This window comes from Tenrec ecaudatus, chromosome 16 (genome assembly GCF_050624435.1).
Source record: "Tenrec ecaudatus isolate mTenEca1 chromosome 16, mTenEca1.hap1, whole genome shotgun sequence".
Lineage (NCBI taxonomy): Eukaryota > Metazoa > Chordata > Mammalia > Afrosoricida > Tenrecidae > Tenrec > Tenrec ecaudatus.
This window is the reverse complement of record NC_134545.1, coordinates 12,058,833-12,078,397: the sequence shown is the minus strand read 5'-3', so window position 1 is coordinate 12,078,397 and position 19,565 is coordinate 12,058,833. Positions and strand designations below refer to the sequence as shown.

Below are 19,565 nucleotides of genomic sequence, written 5' to 3'. Positions count from 1 at the left end.
AGACTTGCTTTTGTGTTGGTTTGTTTTTTTCCATAATTCCGACGACGGTTTCAAGCATTCATATTCAATTGCTTTTAATAGCTCCCGCACTTGGATGGAAACTCTTAGAGGGGAAGGCTGGTTTTCTTTCTTTCTTTGCAGATTTAAGAGCTAATTTCCCAGTACCTGGCGTACCGTAGTCGCTCGATGCGTGTTTGTTGAATAAAGAAGTGGGGCTGGGTGCAATGTCGACATCTGGCAATGGCCTTTCTCACACACCGGAAAACGGAAAAAGCTGGGACCCGAGGTTTCATCCCAGAAAGCTCCGATCCTGGACGCGCCAGCCTGGCGGTCACGTGGGCCCCGGGCAGCGCGGCTGCCCCCCGCCCCCCGGAACCAAGAGTCGTGGCAGCGGTTTCCGGCCACGGCGGACACTTCCAGCGGAAGGACGGCCCCGTGGCACTCGGCGAGGCTGAGGGAGACACGGAGACACGGCAAGGCGCAGACACGGAGAGCAGCGAGCGGAGCCTTGGCGATGGACTGCCACGGCCTGGAGGAGTTCCGTCGGCGCTGGCAGGAGGAGCTGGTGCAGGCCCAGGCGCTGAGGAGGCGGCGGCGGCCGGACGCTGACCGGAGGCAGAGGCGCGCGGAGCTGGCCCAAGGGCGTGGCGAGCCGGCCTCTAACTACCTGGCGCTGGCCCAGGGCCTCCTGGAGGGCGCGGCGAGGCCCCCTGCGGCGCGCGGGCCCCAGGGAGAAGGGCAGGATGCAGCCGGTCGTTCTCGCTCTCCGCCGGCCCGCGAGGAACTCGTGACCAGGGACCAGCTGTTGGACCAGTTCCTCCGTGACCTGGTGAGTGGCTCTGGCCTCTGGTAGAGCCCCGGGCCCCGAGAGAAGCCCCACACTGGGTTTGGAACGTAACTGAATTGGGGACAAAAGAGGAGGACTGCGCATGCGCGCTCGCACACGCACGCGCATGCACTCACACACGCGCATGCACTCACACACGCACGCGCATGCACTCGCATGCGCGCGCACGTACACTTGTGCACACCTAAGATAGATAACGCTGGGAATGGTGGTTCTCAACGAGACCAACTTTGTCCACTAGGTTCAATGGTTTCTTGTGATGTGTTTGCGCGTTGGGCTGCGATCTGTAAGGGCTGTAGTTTGAAACCGGTAGCCCTCCGTGGGAGAGGGATGAGGCCTTTTACTCTTATAAAGTCTCGGAAATCCGCTGGGCCAGGGGTCGACATGAGTGGGCATGCACTCGATGGCAGAGCTTAGCTTAGTTTTTATTTTGAGAGACATTTTTAGGAGCCCCGGTAGCGACGTGGTTACTCGTTGGGTTGCGATCTGCAAGGTCAGCTATTTGAAACCCCCAGCGCGCTCCGTGTGCGAAGGAAGACAGCACTTTCTACGCGCCTACAAAGAAAGTTAGTCTCGGAAACTCACAGGGCAGTTCTACCCTGCCCGTATAGAGTCACTGTGAGTTGTCATCGATCCCATGGTAGTGAGACCTTTTTTTGGTGGTTACAGCGGTTGGTGGTAGGTGCAGGGATGACTCTGTAGCTTCTAATGCATAGGATAGCTCCTCAGGACAATCCCCCCCCCCCAAAAAAAAAATAAATTAGCCTGCTCCCAAATGAGAAAGGAGCCCCGGTTGCGAAATGTCTACACATTGCGTTTCAATGCACAGGTCACCAGTTTGAAACCACCAACGCTCTTTAGCTTTGCGGGAGAAAGACGGGGCTTTTTACTCATGTATTAGAGTTACAGTTTCTGAATCTCACGGGGCAAATCCACCCTGTCCTATACAGTCTCTATGAGTGGGCATCGACTCGTTGTGAGTACCCCAAAATGAGGTGAAGGAACCTTGCACTTGAAGGAGACGCAAATTGTTAACAATGGTTGCCACTGTGGGAGAGACAACGACCCAGAATAAAAGGACTTTTGACTTTTCTCTGTATATTGTTTGTACTAAAGTTTTTCAAACTGATATATATTTTTAAAAATTAAAACAAAATTCCTGGCAACTATTACTAGGATGAAGGGTGTTTTAGTGGAGAATGGATCCCTTGGACAATTTGGAAGGGAAGGTAGAAATGAGCCCTTCCCCATCAAGGTATTGGAAAGTTGGGAGGATCCAGAGGGCACAAAAGATCTGCACCGTACTGCTCCAGGTTAGGAGTTGAACAAGACAGCACCTATTAGTGACCTAGCTCTGGGGTCAGCAAACTGGCTCGTAAGCCATATGCTGTTCCTGCGGTACATACATGTGGCTCTGAAATACAATTGGAAAACTGATGGTTATTCAGATAATGATGATTTCATTTGTTTTTATAAATATATTAATGTCTCTTGAGTCATTTTTAAATTGCTGTGAGGGACAGGATTGGCTCTTCCATCACAAAAGCTTGCCCAGCCTTGGTCAAACTCCATCAGACTCTAAGGAGACCTCCGCCGCTTTCCCACTCCCTGCTGTGGAGTCAATTCTGACTCATAGTGGCCCTATAGGGCAGAAGAGAACTGTGCCTGTGGGGTTCCCAGACTGGAATTCTTTAAAAATTTTTTTAAAATCATTTTATTGGGGGCTCATACAGCTCATACAACAATCCATACATCAATCCATGGTGTCAAGCACATTTTGTACATTTGTTGACATCATTTTCAAAACATTTTCTATTTGAGCCCATGGTATCAGCTCATTTTTTACCCCCTCAGTCCCCTATGCTCCCTCATGAACCTTTGATAATTTATAAACTATTTTTTTATGTCTTACACTGACTGATGTCTCCCTTCACCCACTTTTCTGTCATCCATCCCCCAGGAAGGGAGTTATATTTAGATCATTGTGATCTGTTTCCCTGTGTTTTCCAACTTTTGCCTGTACCTCTGTACATGATCTGGTCTAGCTTTATTTGTAAGGTAGAATTGGGGTCATGATAGTGGGGGAGAGGAAGCATTAAAGAACTGGAGGAAAGTTGCGTGTTTCATCAGTGCTATACTGAATCCTGACTGGCTCGTCTCTTCCTTGTGACCCTTCTGTAAGGGGATGTCGAATTGTCTACAGATGGGCTTTGGGCCTCCACGCTATACTTCCCCTCATTCACATTGATATGATTTTTTGTTCTCGGTCTTTGATGCCTGATACCTGTTCCCATGGACACCTCATGATCACACAGGCTTCTTCCATGTAGACTTTGTTGCTTCTCAGCTAAATGGCTGCTTGTTTGTCTTCAAGCTTTTAAGGCCCCAAACACTGTATCTTTTGATAACTACGCACCATCAGCTTTCTTCACCACAGTTGCTATGCGACTGTAACTGTTTAAAGGAGCACAAAGCCTCATTTGGGGGTAATTCTGTAACTGGCGAGTTGTTTCAAGAAATTGTAGCTTCTCACTTAGTGTAATACCCCCAACCCAAGCCATTGCCATCTAGTCTATTCTAGCTCCTAGCCACCCAATATAGGGTATCTGAGGCTCAATCTTTACTGGAGCAGACAGCATCATCTTCCAAGGAGCAGATGCTGTGTTTGAACCAACGACCCTACAATTAGCAGCCCAACACCTAACTCACAGCACCACCAGGGCTCTTGTGAAAATACAGGTTCTCTGCTCCTCCCAGGCCCTGCCTAATGAATCTTCAGGAGAAGGACCCAGAAATCTGATTGGGATGACCAGGCAAGTTTGAGACATTGTCTTCTGCAGGACAGCTTCCTTGGCTTTGGGGCCCTAACACATCTCGATAGACACTGGCACCAAAGTTAGCAGAACACTAAGGCAAATAGTCTAAGAATGAGAGCGACTTGCCTCCTGGAAGATGGAGCAGACACGTAGGAATCTAGGGTTCATATGGAGCACAAAGGACTGCTCTTGCTCTCCTTTGCCTCCTCCACAATTTTTGTATTGGGTGCTACTTACTGGGTTCTACATAGTGTAAGACTGTTGTCTACTGATGTGTCCAAAATATGTGAAACCAAGTCCCGCCATCCTTGCCACTAAGGAGCATTCTGGCTGTACTTCTTACAACAGATTCATTCATTTGTGGTACTTTCTCAGGATTCTTCACCAGTATTATAATACAAATGCACTGATTCATCTTGAGTCTTCTTATTCAGTGTCCAACTCTCACATGCATATGAGGGGATGAAAAGACCATGACTTGGATCAGGTGCACCTCAGTCTTGAAAGGAGCACCCTTGCTTTTCTAAAGAGGGTCTTGTGCAGCAAATTTCCCTAATGCAACATGTCTTTTGATCTCTTTAACTGCTGCTTCCATGAGCATTGATTGTGGATCCAAGCAAGACAATATCGTTGACAACCTAACCCGTTTCTCCGTTTATCATGTTACCTATAGGTTCAATTGTGAGGATTTAATGTACTTGAGTTATAACCCATACTGAAGGCTACAATCCTTGATCTTCATCAGCAGGTGCTTCAAGTCCCCCTCACTTTCACCAAGCAAGATGTGTCATCTGCATGTGTAAGATCGTTAATAAGCCTTCCTCCAAACCTGATGCTGCAGTTTTCATATAACTCAGCGTCTCTGATTATTTGCTCAGCATACAGATTAGGTAGGGTGAGAGGATGCAACCCTGTCACACATCTTTCCTGATCTTAAACCATGCAGTATTCCCTTGTGTTTGCACCATTGCCTCTTGATCCATATACAATTCCACAACAGCACAGTGAGGTGGTCTGGAATTCCCATTCTTCTCAGGATTATCCGTAGTTTGTTATGAGCCACACAGTCGAATACTTTGGCATAGTCAGAAAAACACAAATACAACATCTTGTAGGCTCTGCTTTCAGTCAAGATCCATCCGACATCAGCAATGCTATATCTTCTTCCATGCCGTCTTCTGACTCCAGCCTGAATCTCTGGCAGCTCCCTGTCAGTGTATTGCTGCAGTCTTTGTTGGATGATCTTCAGCAAAATTTTACTCACATGTGATATCAGTGATATTATTCTATAATTGGAGCATTCCATTGGGTCACCTTTCTTTGGAACGGGTGCAACTATGAATCTCTTCCAGTCAGTTGGCCAAGTAGCTGTCTTCCAAATTTCCTGGCACTGACAAGTGAGTGCTTCCAGTGCTTCACCAGCTTGTTGAAACATTTCAACGGACATTCCATCAATCCCTAGAGCCTTGTTTGAAGCCAATGATTTCATTGCAGCTTGAACTTGCTCATATGCTATCTCGTGAAGTGTCGACTTGTTATTTTTGGTACAGTGATTCTGTGTATTCTTTCCATCTCTGGATGCTTCTTGCATCATTCATTCTTTTACTCATAGAATCTTTCAATATTGAAACTCAAGGCTTAGATTTTTTCTGCATTTCTTTTATCATTGTGCAGGTTAAACAAATCCACCTATGGCCTGCTTCTGGCTTGGGCCATCAGTTTGTGATCTTGGCCTTTGCTATTCCTAAGACGCCTGATTGAACCATGGAGGCCTCCTGCAGGAAATTCATTACCCTTTGAGCCTCCCCAGAAACTCTTACAGAGGCAGATGTGGTTGAAGTCTAAGTCCTGTTCCACTTCACAGCACCTGGTCTCCTACACAGGACTAGTGTGGTTGGTGCTGTTTCTTTTTCTTCAGTATCTTCCATGGAGTGAAAGCGAGTAAGTTGGCAGTTGAGAGTTAATTTGCACTTTTATGGTCATGTGATCAGTTCTACTTTGGTCCTAGGGATGGACAAGGACAGTTGAAATGACTCCCTGGGAGCTTTCGCTTCTGCTTTGAAACAATAACAATAGCACGATGAAAGCATCTCTTTTTAGAAGATAAGTTGAGAATGCCTAAATTGGAATTTACTTTGATACTCTTCTTGGTATATATTTTAATCTAGTGGGAGATATTACCTAACACTGGACAGAATTTTAGAGGCAAGGTATTTTCTCTTTAAGTCCAATATTTTGGTTTTCAAGTCTGATAAAAGCTTTATTATTGCTGGCCAGTATTTATCACTTAGTGATGTCAATATTTAGCCTGTTGGGACCTATTTCTGTGTTGCCAACAAAACAACTGATTCCATGCCTTCATTGTCTTTGTTTTAAAATTAGAAACAAATAAGGAGACTCTATGTGAGCACCCCTGGTCTGGTTATCATGAAAGGAGAAGGCAAACTGACCCAAATGTAAACTCATGGCTTACCTGGAATGATCTCCCTTCCTCTTTCTTTGCCCTATTTTAAGGCACAGCTTGTATTCTGTCTCCTATGTTACCTGTCCCTGATTACTACCCCCCCCCAGCCCTCAGCTTCCTTCTTTTCACTTTCCCCTATGGTATGAATTGAATTGTGTCCTCCCCCAAATATGTGTCAACTTGGCTAAGCTGTGATTCTCAGTGTCTAATTACCTCCTCTTTTGTGATCTAATGCAATTATCCTACGTGTTATAACTCCCGACAGCAATGATAATGAGGTAGGATTAGAGATGGTTATGTTAATGAGACAGATTAACATAGTCTACAGATTATGATTAGATTGGTTCTTGAATCATTCTCTTTGCGATATAAAAGAGATTAAACCAGTGAGCAGAACACAGCGGGACCTGCAGTCACCCAGAGAGAAGAACTGGAAGCAGATCATGTTTTTTGGACACTGCAGACCATATGTAAGGGACCTTCTAGATTTGGGGAAGATTGATGCTAAGATCCAGAGATCTCCAAGGAACACTGGGCCCAAAGAAGTTGAAAAGTGGCGAGGACCTTTCCCCAGTGCCGACAGAGAAAGTTTGAGTTTAGCTCTGGCTCCTTCAATGTAGACTTCTAGTATCTTAAACTGTGAGAGAATGACTTTGTCCGAGGTGTCCACTGGTGATAATTTGGTTAGAGCAGCACAAGATACCTAGAACAGAAGTTGGTTTCAAGAAGGAAGTGTTGCTCTGACAGATGTGAACTAGGGGTTTTGGAATGGCGTAATGAGTATAGGTTGGAAGAGCTTTTTAGGTGCCTCATAGTAAAAGCCTAGATGGCCTTAAGGAGACTGCTGGTGGAATTATGAATGTCAAAGGCCATTGTTGTGAGAACTCAATAGGAAGTGAAAGTGATGCCCCACAGAGTGGCCCAGATAATGAATAGCCTCCGCAGAGAAATAACGGCAGCAGAACCAGGAGATGGGTGCAAGACAGTGCAGGAACCAACCCATGGAGCGAGAGAGCTGAGCACTTTTGGCAGGAGCCTTCTTGACATAGTAGCGTGCCTCTGGGCACTAGTTGGTGGTTACAACTGGGCTAGAGAGCTGGGAGCTTTTAGGCCGAGAGTTACTGGCAGAGGGGGGTGCCCCCAGGGACTTTTAGCTGAGGTAAAGAGTTTTGTAACGCTTGCCCAAGAGGCCTGAGGTCAGAGAGGCCAAGTAACCAAGAAGCAGAAGAGGCAAGCATGGCAAGCAGTATTGCCTCAGTTTCAAAGGGTAAGGCCAAGACCTTTGGGTTCTCAAAAGGTGAAATCACAGCCTACCTGGATCCTAGACTTCAAAGAGTCAGATCTTCTGCTCCGTCCTAGAGTTTGGGACTGCTCTTCACAAGTGCCAAGGTCATGGGCCAGATCCACTCCACAAAGCTAAAGGAGTAAGGCCAACATGCATGCCCAAGGGGCAGAAGAACAGGGATTAAGGGGGGTCGGGTCACTATGCATTTGGACTTGTAGAAGGGGATCACCTGAGATCATGGCAGCTTTGCTGTTCCAGCAGGCCTGGAAGGTAGAGCTGAATGCCATGACTGAGGGGCCTTCACTCCGAATCCAGAGAGCTTGCCAGCACCCACAGCCACTGTTCAAATGGTCTCGGGTATTTTGAAACCTTGAAAGCTCATGTTAATTGTTCTGCAGAGTTTTGGACTTGCTTGATGCCTCCTGTGGTAATTACATAGTTTTGTGTCAACTCGAAGGAGTGCAGGGGTGGAGTTTAGCCTGTTAAACAGATTGCAGCTTGATTGGAGGGCAACTGGGTAAATGGCTCTCTGGAGGCCAGCCGCCCTCTCTGCTTTCACCTTCCTGTTGACGAGCCACTTAGAGCCACGCTGAGACCTTCAAGAGCCCTGGAGATGCTCTCATCGCCACTGGATCCACAAGACTTTGTACCCACTGGCCTGTGATCTTCCTGCATTTTGCATCATTGCATGTGCTGCATGAGTCTGAAGAGGAATTTATGGACTAATATTGGACTTATGGGCTAATATCGGACTTATGGACTTATACTTTGTGCCTTCTACCATTGTACTTTGGAGACAGATAACTTTCATTTTAGATTTCACAGGTTTTACTGATAAAAGAGAAATTTTGCTTCAGGAGATTTTGGACTTGGAGTTGATTTAAGATTTTGGGGATGAGTTGGAGTGAATGTTGTACATGTGATAAAAACATGAATTCTTTTTTTTGCAGTGGCAAATAGTATATAATGGTATAGACTGAATTATGACTCCCCCCCATGTGTCAACTTGTTTATACCATTCTCAGTATTATGTAATAATTCTCCATTTTGTGATATGTTTGAATTATCTTAGTTGTTGGAAATCCTAACCTCTATGATGTTCATAGGTAAGATTAGAGGCAGTTATGTCCATGGGAAGGGTACCTGATGGTAGTACAGTAGTTGAGCATTCAGCTGCTAAGTGAAATCTCACTGGCTTGAACCCACTAGCGTCTCTGGCAGAACGATGTGACAGTCTGTTCCTTAAACATTTACAACCTGGGAAACTCTGGGGCACTTCTATTCTGCCCTATAGGATTGCTGTGAGCTCTGGTATTAATGACAATGGAGGCAAAAAATGTTAATTGGCAGAGCCCAATCTACAGAATTAGGTTGTTTTTTCAAGTCCATCTCTTGTGAGAAAAGATTAAACAAGTGACCTGGAAGTGGATTGTGTCTTTGGCTTTGGGATCCCTATGCTGAGAACCTCCTAGACCCGGGGGAATATTGATGCCAAGACACATGGAGATCACCAAGGAACATCAGGTCTTCAGATGTTGAAAGAAGACAAGGACCTTTCCGTAGACTTGATAGAGAAAACCTTTCCCTTAACCTAGTGCCCTCAATTTAGACGTCTAGCCTTCTCAACTGTAGTTGAGGCTTGGGCAAGCATAGTCATGCTCTGTAATCTCCCTCTCTGGGCAAAGATTTTAAAAAGAGGACAAGGAAAAAGCCTTAACCCTTTATTAGGCTTCAACATTATGAAGGGTGCATATGTACAGCCGTGAGTCAGAATTGACTCAATGGCGTTGAATTTGGTTTTATACAAAGCCAACAGCCAGCAAGCATTTCCTTCAATAGAGAAAAACTGAAACCATTCCCTCTGTGAATGGTAACAAGACATGGTGGCCCTTTATTACTAGTCTTAATTAATGTATTCCTGGAAGTCTTAGCTAGAGCTATTAGACATCAAAAAGAAATCTAAGGCATCCAGATTGGTAAGGAATCTATGCTTTCAAATTACAGTGCTGGTACATCATATGTTGAAAGTACTGTAGACTGCCAAAAGAAAGAAAAAGCACCTGTCTCGGAAGAAGTACAGCCAGAATGCTCTTTAGAGGCAAGGATAGCAAGACTTTTTCTCACGTGTTCTGGACGTGTTATCAGGAGAAACCAGTCCCAGGAGAAGTGGCATCATGCTTGGTAAAACAAAGGGGCTCTGAAAGAGAGGAGGGCCCTCAATGAGATGACTGGACAGCAGCTTCAATAATGGTCTCAAGATAGGAACAACGGTGAGAAGGGCGCAGGACCGGGCAATGGTGTTCAGATGGAACAGAGGCCCGGACCTGCTAAAATAGGATCCTTATGTACATCAAAAGACTTCACCAAAAAAGACACAAATAGCATTGGATTATTAAATTTATGATATGTAAAGTATATGCCAATACAACCATTTTTTAAAAGTGAAGAGAACCCCACAGATTGGGGAATAATTTGGGGGGGGGTGAATTTTTTGGCACTGATATAATGGATAAAGGGCCAATTTAGAAAAATCTGTAGAAAACTGCAACACCTCAATAAGGAAAACAAATAATCCTGTTTTAAAATGGACAGAAGACATGAACGGGCAATTCACTAAGATGACATTCTGGCAGCAGTCAACTGAAATGTGATGACTACAAATTAAAACAAGATACTGCCTTACATCGCATTGATAGCAGGTTAACAAGGGGTGGAGAGCATGTGGAATATTGGAACACCCTTAGAGTAGGGGTAGGAATTAAGAATTGTTTATGGAAAACTGTATGGCTCGTCCTTCAATGAGAAAAGAAATGCCATTCGGCCATTTGGGGCATCTCTCTAATCGGTATATACCCCAAAGGAATGAACAAAAATGCAAACAGACTCAAGCGCATCTATGCTCATCGCAGTGATATCTAGTAATAGCAAAAATCAAGCGTTCAAAAAGGCCAACTTTGAAGGAATGTATAAATAAATTGTGGTATACATGTACAATGGAATAGTATGCATATTTAAAAAACATGTCAAAAACCTCATGAAACACAAATTTGGAAGACATGGTCAGCAAAATTAACTCATATAGACAAAACGATAGCACACCACTATTAGAAAAGAAAAAAAAGCCAAGAAAAATGGTTTTCACACCAAAAGCAGACTTTTGAAGCCTATGGGGAGAACAGGGGAAAGGAGGAGAGGGACAAGGTGGGTAAATGGGAGGAAGAAAAAATTTTCTAAATACCGAAGGAGAATACGTTTGCTAAAGCCATCTACTTGTCATATTTCAGTTATAGCAGCACTAGATACCCACAACTAAAGTTGTCAATGTCATTAATCAATTCCTGTTACTCACAAATTCGCAGGGCTCTGCATAAGATGCATTTTGAAATGGCTTCTCTGTATACTATGACATCATTGTAACTAGGATCCACTGTTCATGGATGGGTTTGTTGTTGTTGCTAGGTGCCACTGAGTCGACTCCGACCCATAGCGACTCTATACACAACAGAAAGAAACACTGGCCAGTTCTGCGCCATCCTGACAACTGATCCTGTGCCTGAGCCAATGATGTAGCCCCTGGGGCCATCCATCTCTCTGAGGGCCTTCCTCTTTCTGATGCCCTTCCACTCTACCAAACATGATGGCCTTCTCCAGGTTCAAAGTATGTAAGTCAAAGTCCTACCATCCTTGCCTCTAAGGAGTACTGTGGCCTTACTTCTTCTAACAGATTGGTTTAGCAATGGTCCTTCTAGCAGTCCATGGTACTTTCAATAGTCTTCTCCAGCACCACATTTCAAATGCATCGATTCTTCTGTGGTCTTCTTTATTCAGTGTCCAGTTTTCACATGCATATCATGATGCAGTGGAGAAGTAGTCCTCAAAGTAGCATTCTTGCTCTTCAATCCCCTAAAGAAGTTTGTGAAGCAGATTTACCTCTGGATTTATCTCTTGACTGCTGCTTCTATGAGCATTGATTGTGGGTCCAAGCAAGAAGAAATCCTGGACAACTTCAACCTTTTCTCTGTATGTCATGATGTTACCCATTGGTCCAGTTGTACAGATGTTGGGCTTCTTTACATTGAGTTGTAATCCATACAGAAGGCTACAATGCTTGTTTACGTCAGCAAGTGCTTCAATTCCTCCTCATTTTCAGCAAGCAAGGTTGTGTCATTGCATATCGGAGTCTGTAGGGTTAAGAAATATTGAGCATCTTTTCACTTGGTGAGGCATGAGGCTTAGGTTAAATGTTGAGACACATTGGCTATTTTGCGGGCTGCTTGGGAGCATAACCACTCTTTCGAGCATCGTCTTCTTGGACAATGATTTCCAAGCTCTGACTAGCTGACTGACTCGTGAACTCTGTCGGACACACCTTGAGGGGCTGTCTGTTTTACCTGTTGCTGAGTCCTTGATTTGTTTCATTGTAAGTGAGGGTGACCTCGCTCTGGGAAAGAGTTCAAGCACTTTTGAGTGGACAGATGGTTTGCAAATAGGACCTTGCCCTTACACATGGTATGTGGTCCTGAATTTACATAATCTTAACACAAAACACCTTTTAAAAAATGTATTGCTCCTCTCTATAACAGGGGTTTTCTTTTTTTTTAAATCGTTTTATCAGGGCCTAATGCAACTCCTATCACAATCCATACATACATCAATGGTGTAAAGCACATTTGTACATTCATTGCCCTCATCATTCTCAAAACATTTGCTCTCCACCTAAGCCCCTGGCATCAGTTCATTTTTCTCCTCCCTCTCTGCTCCCGCCTCCCTCATGAAACCTTGATAATTTTTAAATTATTTTGTCGTATCTTGCCCTGTCCAACGTCTCTTCACCTACTTTTCTGTTATCTGTCCCCGAGGGAGGAGGTCACATGTATATCCTTGTATCTGGTTCCCCCTTTCCAACCCACCCCACCTCTGCCCTCCCAGTATCGCCACTCACACTACTGGTCCTGAAGGCATCATCAGCCCTGGATTCCATGTGTTTCCAGTTCCTATCTGTACCAGTGTAAGGTACAGATTTGTAAGGTAGAATTGGAACTAGAAGCATTTAAGAACCAGAGGAAAGTTGTATGTTTCATTATTGCTACATCGCACCCCACCCTGACTCGTCTCCTCTCCAAGATCCTTCTGTAAGGTGATGTCCACTGGCCTACAAATGGGCTTTGGGTCTCCACTACGCACTCCCCACCTCATTCTCTATGATAAGATTTTTTTCTGATGATGCCTGATACCTGATCCCTTCGACACCTCATGATTGCACAGGCTGGTGTGCTTCTTCCATGTGGGCTTTGTTGCTTCTGAGCTAGGTGGTCGCTTGTTTGCCTTTAAGACCCCAGATGCTATATCTTTGGATAGCCGGGCACCATCAACTTTCTTCACCATATTTGCTTATTCACTGACTTTGTCTTCAGTGGTTGTGTCGGGAAGGTGAGCGTCATAGAAGGCCAATTTAATACAAGAAAGTATTCTTGCATTGAGGGAATACTTGAGTGGAGGCCCAATGTCCATCTGCTACCTTAATACTAAACCTATAAATATATGTGCATAGATCTATTTCCCCATCCTCATATAGAAATATATTTGCCTATGTACGTGCCTTTATTTAGACCTCTATAAATGTCCTTTGCCTCCTAGTTCTTTCTTCTATTTCCTTTAACTTTCCTCTTGTCCCACTATCATGCTTAGTCTTCATTTGGGTTTCAGTAATTCCTCTTGGTTACATTACCCTTGATCACGTCCTACCAGGCCTCCTACACCCTCCTCACCACTGATTTGGATCACTTGTTGTTCCCTTGTCCCTGGGTTTGTTACCACCACTACCTTTCCCCCTACCTCCTCCTCTTCCATGTCCCCCTGGAACTGTTGATCCCATTGTTTTCTCCTCCAAATTGTTCATCCAGCCTATTTTATTTAGACAGACCTGTGGAGATAATAACATGTACAAAAACAAGACAGAGCAAAACCAAGCAATAATATACAACAAACCACAACAAGAAAGAAAAACGTGTAGTTAGTTCAAGGATTGTTTGTAGGCCTTTGGAGTGTTTTCCAGTCCAGTCTGTTGGGCACCACACCCCAAAGTCCACCTTCAGCATTCCCTGGGGACCTCACCACTCCATTCCCTTTCTGTTCTGTTGCACCCCATTAGTGTTTTTCCTCGGTGTGGCGGAATCAGATCGGGTGCAATTCCTACTCTCTTTGGTGTTGTCCCGGCCATGTGCTCTGTGGACTGGCTGCTCTAATCAGGAACATCGTCCTTAAGGCCTGGTGGACCAGGATGTGCTCCACTTTCTACTCCTCCCCCTTCATCTGCTCCCATGTGGTCCGATCAGATATGATCCTCTCCTGGAGCTGCAGATTCAGTGCTGTCCTTTGAATTAAATTATTCTGGGGTGAGGGGCAGGTGTCCACATAGTAGTTGGGATTGGGGCCGGCCCCTCAGATCTCTCCACTGGTTCCAGCATGTTGCATTCGCATCTAGGAGCACTGGGTTGAAGTCTGGTCCCTCTTTCTATAGCAGGGGTTTTCAACCTGTGGGTTGCGACCCCTTTTGGGGTCGAATGACCCTTTCACGGGTCATCTAAGACCATTGGAAAACAGATTTCTGATAGTCTTAGAAACCGAGACACCACTCTTCCATCTGTTTCCAGGTGGACCCACCCACATGCAGATAATGCCCACGTATGAGTACCCCGCATGAAGACTGTTAGCCATGCCACACCACGCTTCAAGACAATTTTTCATTTATTTGCCATTAGAAATAAATATTTCACAATATATAATTGCATATTGTTTTGTGATGAATCACTTTGCTTTCATGATGTTCAATGTGTAGCAATGAAAATACATCCTGCCTATCAGACATTTACATGATGATTCATAACAGTAGCAACATGACAGTGATGAAGTAGCAATGAAAACAATGTTGGGGGGGGCGGTCACCACCACATGAGGAACTGTGTGACAGGGCTGTGGCACGAGGAAGGTTGAGAACCACTGCTCTATAACAGCATCACACATGCTCTGTTAAAAACAAAAAGACTTGCAGATGAGTACGAAGAGGAACGGTCGTCTCGTTGCCCAGAGACTACCCGTGTTCGCATTTTTGGTGGACTTCTAGTATTTGTTCTTTCTGAGTGTGTATAAAGGTATAGATACCCCGGTGGACTAGTAGTTAGTGCTTAGCTGCTAACTGAAAGATTGGGGCGGGGGGCTTGACCTCACCAGCCATTCTGCAAGAGAAAGATGTGGCAGTCGGCTTCTGCTGAGTTCTACAGCCTCACACTGTAGGGCAGTTGCTCTGTGCTGTCTGGTTGCCATGAGTTGCAGTCAACTCAGTGGCATTGAGTTTGGGGATTCTACAGATACACATACCGTTTATACTTGAGTATAAGCTGACCCGAATATCAGCAGAGGCACCTAATTTTACCACAAAACTGCATTAAAATTTGTGGAAAAACTCAGCTTTTATACGTGTGTATATATGGTACATATTTGAAGATAAGTTGGGGATTGTAAATCGGTGCCCATTTATTTTGAGATATTTCCAACTCTTTTCCTCATCAACTTTGTTATCTTCTCAAAGAAGACCTGGGTGAGACTGGAACCCGCCCATTCCTTCTGAGGGAGAGTGTGGGTCTGCCCAGCTTTTGCAGTCTGGAGAGTGACGTTCTTTTTAGACGGCCTTCTCCTTCTGTCATGGAGTTAGTTAGCAGCAATGTTGTTGCAAGTCTTCTGTTTGAACCTGTCTCTGCAACATCACCTAGAAGATCCTTTCTGGATTCTGTGTGCCCTGGGGGTGAACATGGGAACGAGCATTGAGTCACTTTCCTCACTTCTTACTGCTTTGGCTCAGAGTAATTACCTCTTCTTCTATTAAACAAGAGAGGACAGATTAAATTTCCATCCGTAAGGCACAAAACCAATCCATTTGCAGAATTAGTCTTACATTAGCACATAGGAGTACAAATTGGCCTCCCTGGGGATGGATCTGTTTGCAGTTTCTCTCAGCATTTTTGGAGTAAGTCCAGTGGACTTTGGGAAAATCTAGAATTCACTGACTTTGAATTAACAAAGTAACATGACCTCTGTGTGTGTGTGTGTGTGGGGGGGGGTTTCTTGGTAAAAAGGGTGTGGGTTGGCTTTCTTTAATCCCGCCTAGGATCTAGAGTGGTGGTTCTCAGGACCCCCGAGGAAGAAACCCTTGAGCCCCCCTGGAGATTCCTGGGCTGTAGGCCTGCGTGTTTTCGAAGGTCCACAGGTGGCTCTGGCGGGCCGTCCAGGAAGGCAAGCATGGCGTATGGTAGAGAAGCAAGGTCTGCTTAGGTGGTGCTGGTTTTTGTTTTTAATCGTTGGTGTTTTCGAAAGGGTTTCCACAGTGGCTTAGCTTCCCGTTCAACAATTTATACAGATTGCTCAGTGACACAAGCCCCATTCTTCACAATCCTTCTCTTCCGGTGGTACCGTTTTCATTGATGTAGTTTTCCTGCCCCTACATTTTCCTCTTTAAAGTCATTGTGGACCATTTGGCCAGGTTGTATATACTCTGAATTTTATAGTCTTCTGTGGCATAATTTGGCAGCGCTCACATGGCTGGGGCTCATTAATATGAAATAATTCCCTTCAAACATTAGGGTCACATGATATTTTTCTAGTGTGATCCAGCATGTATATGTTAATGTGTCCAGTATCTTGAATGCGCCCACCCCCCCACCCTCGCCTTGCTTTATTTTCCTTCTTGACATATCTTTGTCTCTGAAATGTCGGCGTGCCCACTGCCCACGTTATCTAATACTCTGTCACAGAACTACTGCCGGGGAGGGTTTTAAGTAGACACGTGGTGACCCCATCTCTACCACACGTGACACCCTGTCAGATCCTATGCCTCATTGACAGTGATGTTTGAGCCCAGCGTTGCAATCCATCTTGACAAGAGTCTCCCTTCTTTCACCCACCCTCAGCTCTACCAAGTATGCCCTTCAGGGACTACATGTTCAAAGTAGGTGAGGTGAAGTCTCACCTTCTCACTTCTAAGGAACATTCTGGCCCTACTTCTTCCTGCACAGATTGGGTAGTACGTCTGTGTTCCTGGTTCTTACCCATCCCCATACTTAAAATCTCCAGAGCTGCTTTTTCATTGTCCAGCTCTTGCATGCACATGCGGCGACTGAAAGTCCTGTGGCGTGGGTCAGGAGCATGTTCCTCCTCAAAGTGACATCTTTGCTTTCTGGCACTTAAAGGACTCTGAGGGACTCATCTTCCAGCAGCCTATCAGACAGTGTACCACTGCTGTGGGTAAGGCTTTTAGTGGCCAATCTCTCAGAAGTGGACCATCTCTCGCTAGACTGAAACCTGTGCCTTCGGCATTGCTCTGGTGGTGTTTGAAACGCTGGTGGTATAACTTCTAGCATCAACAGCAGTAAGCCATCCCCTGCAGTGTGACAGCAGGACAGAGGAGTGGTGGCCCTACCTGAATGTTCTCTCATTAGCATACAAAGACCATTCCCCAATGGGATTTTTTATTACAGATTAGGATTTACAATATGTATTTTTTTGGGATACATCCATTTTCATGGCTTTAAATTAGTGTAGGTAGAGAGTTGGATTAATCTGGCCCATGACATTTTGTGTTAACTATGTGTTTAGAGAAGGAGCCCTGGTGGCCTAATGGGTTAGGTGTTGGGCTGCCAACCTCAAGGTCAGCAGTTCAAAGCTACCAGCCGCTCCTTGGGAAAATAGATGAGGATTTTTTCCTCCCATAAAGATTTACAACCTCGTAAACCCAAAGAGATCCTTCTACTCTGTCTTATAGGGTTGCTATGAGTTAGAATCAGCTTGATGGCAGTGGGTAGAGGGTGTACTTACAATAGTCTAGGTTAAAGTGCTAAAGACATTGCGCTGCTGCTATTACGCTTTCCAGCGATCCAGGCTGGAGCCTCTGTCCGGGATATGATTTTATATCCTTACCACATATTACATACCTACCCAGGAGATGTATTTTCGGCCATAGACTCAAGCTTATCATTCCCAATCTTTTGTAGTATTTTGTAACATTTGGTTTCTCACGTGGTATGTTTCTAATACTAATGAAGTTTGTGAATAATTTAATTCACTTTAGGCCTACTACTTTAGTGTTTGCAGTTTGTGTGTGTTTTCCGATACTACGTTCCTTGTGCTTTTTTGCCTTACAGTATGTCTCCCTGGGTATGTGAGCATGGAGTGTACTCACTTACTTAGGGGGTTATTTCTGGAGCTGTATGTGAGAACTCTTGGGAATGTGCTAAACCTGGGAGTGTCATGGGCCACGCCTGGTGTTCTGGAGAAGGTTGGATTCTCCATGGAATAGGATCTGTGATATGGAGATCGGCATGCTGGTGGAGATGGCCTTTCTGAGAGGTCCCAAGTTGAGGCAAAGGGCCAGGCCTTTGTGCCCACACATTACTATTCATTCGATGCAATCTTGAATAAAGCAGCCCTTGGCCAAGTGTAGTGCCTCGGGACTTAGTGATGTGCATCGGCTGGCAGCATTCTGGGCATCTGGGCCAATGAATGTCTTGAGACTGCTGAGTGACCGACCTCAGACCTCACTACAGAAATCATTATAACTAGAAACAATACCAAAGTATTCCAAGTAGGCAGCCTGAAGCTTCAGTATCCGACCTCCTGCTCTTGTGTGGCTCCATAGTTCTTAGCATGTAATCTCCTCTAGAGCATGCATTCCCAAACATTTAGCCTATTGCCCCTTTTTCAGAAAAAAAAATTACTCAGTATTTCCCTGGCAATGAAAAACATTCTTACTGCAGCCCATAATCCAGGATAAAGTATAGGTCCCAGCACATTCCCATTGCCATCTGCTTAGAATATAACTAGGGGAGAAAAACCTTCCCGTGTATGATTCCATTTTATTCCCCCAACTTCCCCATGAAATAGGAATGTTACTGTTTGCTATACCACCGCGGAAGCTGAGGCCCAGGTGCACCATGCTGGGGTCTCACAGCAGGTGGTCTGGCCATCCCAAGATTCTGAGGGTGACTGCTTTAAGCCTCCATGCTGGGCTGCAGCCCGGCAGTGTTGGTACTGGCCCAGGAGGATGGGAGCGGGCCGGGGGGTGGGGATGGCACCATCATCCAGGATGAGGCTGGAGAATGGGCAAACTGTAAGTGCTACCAGGAGAGAGCATGTCTGCACCAGAGGGACCCAAACCAAAGATGATGTATCGCCACAGTGCCAACCCCGCAACTGGCGTTTCAGATGGCAGTGCTGGACAGTGAAACACACAGAGGACTTCCCTCTGATTGGAGCCGGCTTCTCTGAGCTTTTGCCCTGGTTGCATGAGGTTCAGGAATCCCTCTCCCAGCCCCGCCCGTTTTCTCCCCCTCACCAGTACTTGTCAGTAGGCATCCTCACTCAACCCTAGTCACAACCATAGAAACGAGAAGGCACGAGGAAGTTCACTGACCAGCGTTTGCCCATCTAGAGCGCGGAGGAGGCGCAGTTGTTGCTGAGCAGTAAGGCCCATTAGTTGTGGGAGGGGACCTAGCATGACATTAGACCAGTGACTTTTCCTTATATGGGGGGGGGCAGATCCCTTTGCTGTTGGATTAAACTTGCGGATTCTTTTTCTTTCTGTCTTTCAATGGCTGGCGTTTCTCTGCTGGTGTCACATTCTGTTGTATGTGGTTCCCAGAGAGCAGCCGTGATCTTCCTGGTGGTGGTGTTGGGTGCTGTCGAAGCAGTTCGGGGAAACGTCACATCTCCTCTTCCTCTGTCATGATGTTGGCCGTTGGCCCAGTTGCGAGGATTTTTGTTTTCTTGACGTTGAGTTGTTATCCTGACTGAAGGCCGCGCGTCCTTTAGTCTTTGAGCTTCACGTTCTCTTCACTTCCGGGAAGCAAGGTGTGTCATCTGTGGAACAGATTGTGAGTGAGTCCCCCTCAAACCGTGCTGCTGTGTTCGTCTTCATGTAGTCTTTGTAGCTTCTCCAGTGGTTTGGTCACCATATAGACTGTCTCATGAAAGCACATGGCTCTGACACCCACCTTCCTGATTTTAGGCTAAGCAGTAGCCCTTTGTTCAAATACTGCTTCTTGGTCTATGTCCAGGTTCTGGAATTCCCATTCTTCACAGTGTCATTCATAATTTGTTTTGCTC

General features: G+C 45.5%; 1 protein-coding gene across 1 annotated transcript in view; it reads left to right on the top strand.

Annotated features, from left to right (window-relative positions):
* Window positions 1–402: 402 nt before the first annotated feature.
* The window catches only part of FBXW8 (F-box and WD repeat domain containing 8), a 128,866-nt gene continuing 109,703 nt past the window's right edge, over window positions 403–19,565 (top strand). The window contains exon 1 of the mRNA XM_075533848.1: window positions 403–829. Coding sequence (XP_075389963.1) covers window positions 515–829 — 315 coding nt within the window. The 5' untranslated portion in view covers window positions 403–514. The remainder of the gene's footprint in view (window positions 830–19,565) is intronic.